General features: G+C 44.8%; 1 protein-coding gene across 1 annotated transcript in view; it reads right to left on the bottom strand.

Moving 5' to 3' along the window:
• LOC104950267 (serine/threonine-protein kinase D3-like) overlaps window positions 1-2,680 on the bottom strand; it is a gene marked incomplete at both ends in the record, with an annotated part of 4,327 nt that extends 1,647 nt beyond the window's left edge. The window contains one exon of the mRNA XM_010776759.1: window positions 2,542-2,680. Coding sequence (XP_010775061.1) covers window positions 2,542-2,680 — 139 coding nt within the window. The remainder of the gene's footprint in view (window positions 1-2,541) is intronic.
• Window positions 2,681-2,946: the final 266 nt, after the last annotated feature.

Here is a 2,946-nt window from a genome sequence, read left to right as displayed (position 1 = left end):
GTGTGTGTGTGTGTGTGGAGTCTCCAGAGCAAGTCCATGAGCAAGTCGGACAAAAATGACTAACCATCATGCAACGCACTAGCAAGACGGCGATCGCAATTGCGCAGGTCTGCGTCGGTCTCGCTCGTCTCAAACAAGCCTAGTTTTTTATGTATTTATTCTCAAAGCACTTAAGATATTCATTGCTATCGGGATGTTAAGAGCATTCCATGGAATATAACAACAAGTGTATCTCGAGCCGGTTTCTCAAACGTACCTACCCCACCTTTAAGTGAGTGTGATGTTATGTTACATGTCTGTTTCCTTGTAGCTTGTCTCTATATTTGTCCTATTTCGAATGGAGTCCCTGTGAAGCAAGGAGTATTTCAGACTTGATCCGACAATTACGTTTCATCGTATCGTAACACTCAATCCAGCTTGTGATTAGACCCTTTTATCAGCTTAAACATGGTTTAACGCGTATTTCATTGGAGGTAAGCCATATCTCAAATATCCATTAAGAAGTGTTTTTGCCGTTGAATTTATGGACGTATTTTTTTCCTAGAGCGAATATCTTCCTCCTTTTTGCTCTTGAGTCCTTCAGCTCGGCTCATCAAGCTCCAAGCAGGCTTCACTTTAATACCCACACACACACGCTGCCTAAAAAAGCCGCCTCACCCCCCGGGCAGAAACACATATAGCAGAGCAGGAATCCACCGCTCTGACATTTCTTTCGCCACAAACCCGATGACGGGAAACCTTTAACGGCCTGAGGTCGGCTGAGAGGGAGATGCAGATCAATGGCAGTGTTTGGTTTGGAGAGGAGGGAGAAAAGCAACTGTGAGAGGGTTCATGTGCAGCGCTGTTTAGGTTTCTGAGTGTGTCTGTGCATATGCATGTCCCAAACTGTTTATGTATACGTTAAATAGGATCATGTACAGTGTCTCAAACTCTGCGAATGTTAGACTCTAAACAAATTGCCAGTGTCAACATTGTAAAGCTGCACAATAAACACACAAAGCTCATAAAAACTGCGGATTTCTGACTGAAAAACATACAAGTTGTAAAACTCGAAAACGCCTGAATGCTGAGTTAGACAATGCGGTGAAACTTTGCAATAACAAACAGTGCGAGGGATACAAGGGCGCAAGATCAAGGAAGATACGTCCGCAGTGTTTGGCTTTGCGGCGCTTTTAGTAAACGCTGGCGGTTTCATCAAGTTGTTGAATTTGCATGTGTTTCAGAACGTTTGTGTTTTTATATTTGCATTGTTTCTGAAGCTGCAGTGTTTCTCCTATGGAAATGTTCTGGGCGCTTGCAGCTGTCAGTCACCGTACGTTTGGGGGTTTAGAACACCTCTTTGTTGGTTGCTGATGCAAAACTACTGGACGAGACAAGCATCCACATATAAAGCTGTACGTTAAAGATCTTTGGGCTCTGGACGGTTTGTTGGACGAAGAGAAACATGAAACACGTCACTTCAGGCTCTGGGGGCTTCTGGTTCAAGGGTCATATTTAAAGGATGCTTGTTTGGCTTTAAAGGTCCCACGTCATGCTTCTCTGGTTCTCACCCGTCCCCTTGTGTGTTATGAAGGTTGTTCTGCATGTAACCGGTCTGCAGAGCCACAAACCCTCAAAGTACACCCTGTAGGGAGTAAAACTCTAACACAGAGAAGACCTGTCTATGCTGCCCCAGAACGCCTCGTTGGACATCTCTCTTTTTCCATTGTTTACTTCTTGGGTATAGTGACGTAACGTAACGGCTCCGCGGATTGGTCCGTTACGTTTGGACCAATCCGTGGACTTCCTCACACACACACACTCGGCGGGACGTTGCGAGGCTCGCTGCTGCGAGGAGCGGGACACTGTGAGCTGGCTCACTGGTGTGGGGTCGGCGAGACAGGGAGAACTCAGCCTGAGCACACACACAAACTCCCAGCCAGGCTGCGGGTGTGTGTGCGGGTGTGTGTTCGGGCTGGGTTTTGCTGTGTTTCGCTGTCTCACAGACGGCCACTGGGCTCACAGGGAAGGGGGGGGGCAGGAGCTCCAACAAGCTGTGTAGGACAGAGAGTAAATACACATACTATACGGAGACGCTGTTTGAGAAACCAATGTGAGTTTGGAACATTGAACAATGTACATCTATTCTAGTAGACCTCAACGATGGAACTATGATCAGTAGAAATGGCCGTGACATGGGAGCTTTGAGAAAGGCTAATTGGAAAGGAAATCTATAACCTATTTCACGGGCAATTATTCCACAATCTGCCCGACGAAGAGGCATTTGGTAAACATATTTTGAAATGTTATAATGCAAAGTCAGCGAGCATTTATTAATGACATCTTTCAGCATTTACTCCCAAGTCTTAATCTGACAAAGGCCACAAGACGCTGAGACACTAGAACACTGACTTGGTTCATGGAGGACAACTGTTACACAGTATTTAATCTACTTTTTGAAATAAAAGATGAGCTAAACCTGCAGTTAATTCCTTCTTTTGGTAAACCTCTAAACTCTGAAGCACGGTTGTTGTTGTTGTTGTTGTTGTTGTTGTTGCTCACCCGACAGCACCACCTCCACCAGGTCTCCTTCGTGGATCTCCTCCGCTGAGCTCAGTCTCTGAAGAATGTTCTCCGAGGTCAGGTCATGACGGAAGAGAAGGATCTTATCGAACATCCCAAAAAACCCACATTCAGGGAACTGAGGAAGAGGAGGAGGAGGAAGAGGGGGATGAGGAGGAGGAAGAAGAAAAGTTTGACATGTTGATTGAATGCAAGCAATTGTTTGAATATTGATCTTGTGCTTTAGATATAAAGTGTGATTTTTAACATTACGTAGGTTTTGTTCTCTGCTATGTTTGGCTTATTATTCAATTATGCCACACCATCATTTTACCATTTAAAATTGTTCCTAAAATAAACCATTACCTCATCTTTTCATCAGACGTGTAAAGAAACACTTTCGAG

Source organism: Notothenia coriiceps, unplaced genomic scaffold (genome assembly GCF_000735185.1).
Source record: "Notothenia coriiceps isolate Sejong01 unplaced genomic scaffold, NC01 NC01_scaffold00017337, whole genome shotgun sequence".
Lineage (NCBI taxonomy): Eukaryota > Metazoa > Chordata > Actinopteri > Perciformes > Nototheniidae > Notothenia > Notothenia coriiceps.
Note: the sequence above shows the minus strand (reverse complement) of the source record. Positions and strands in the feature narration are given on the sequence as shown.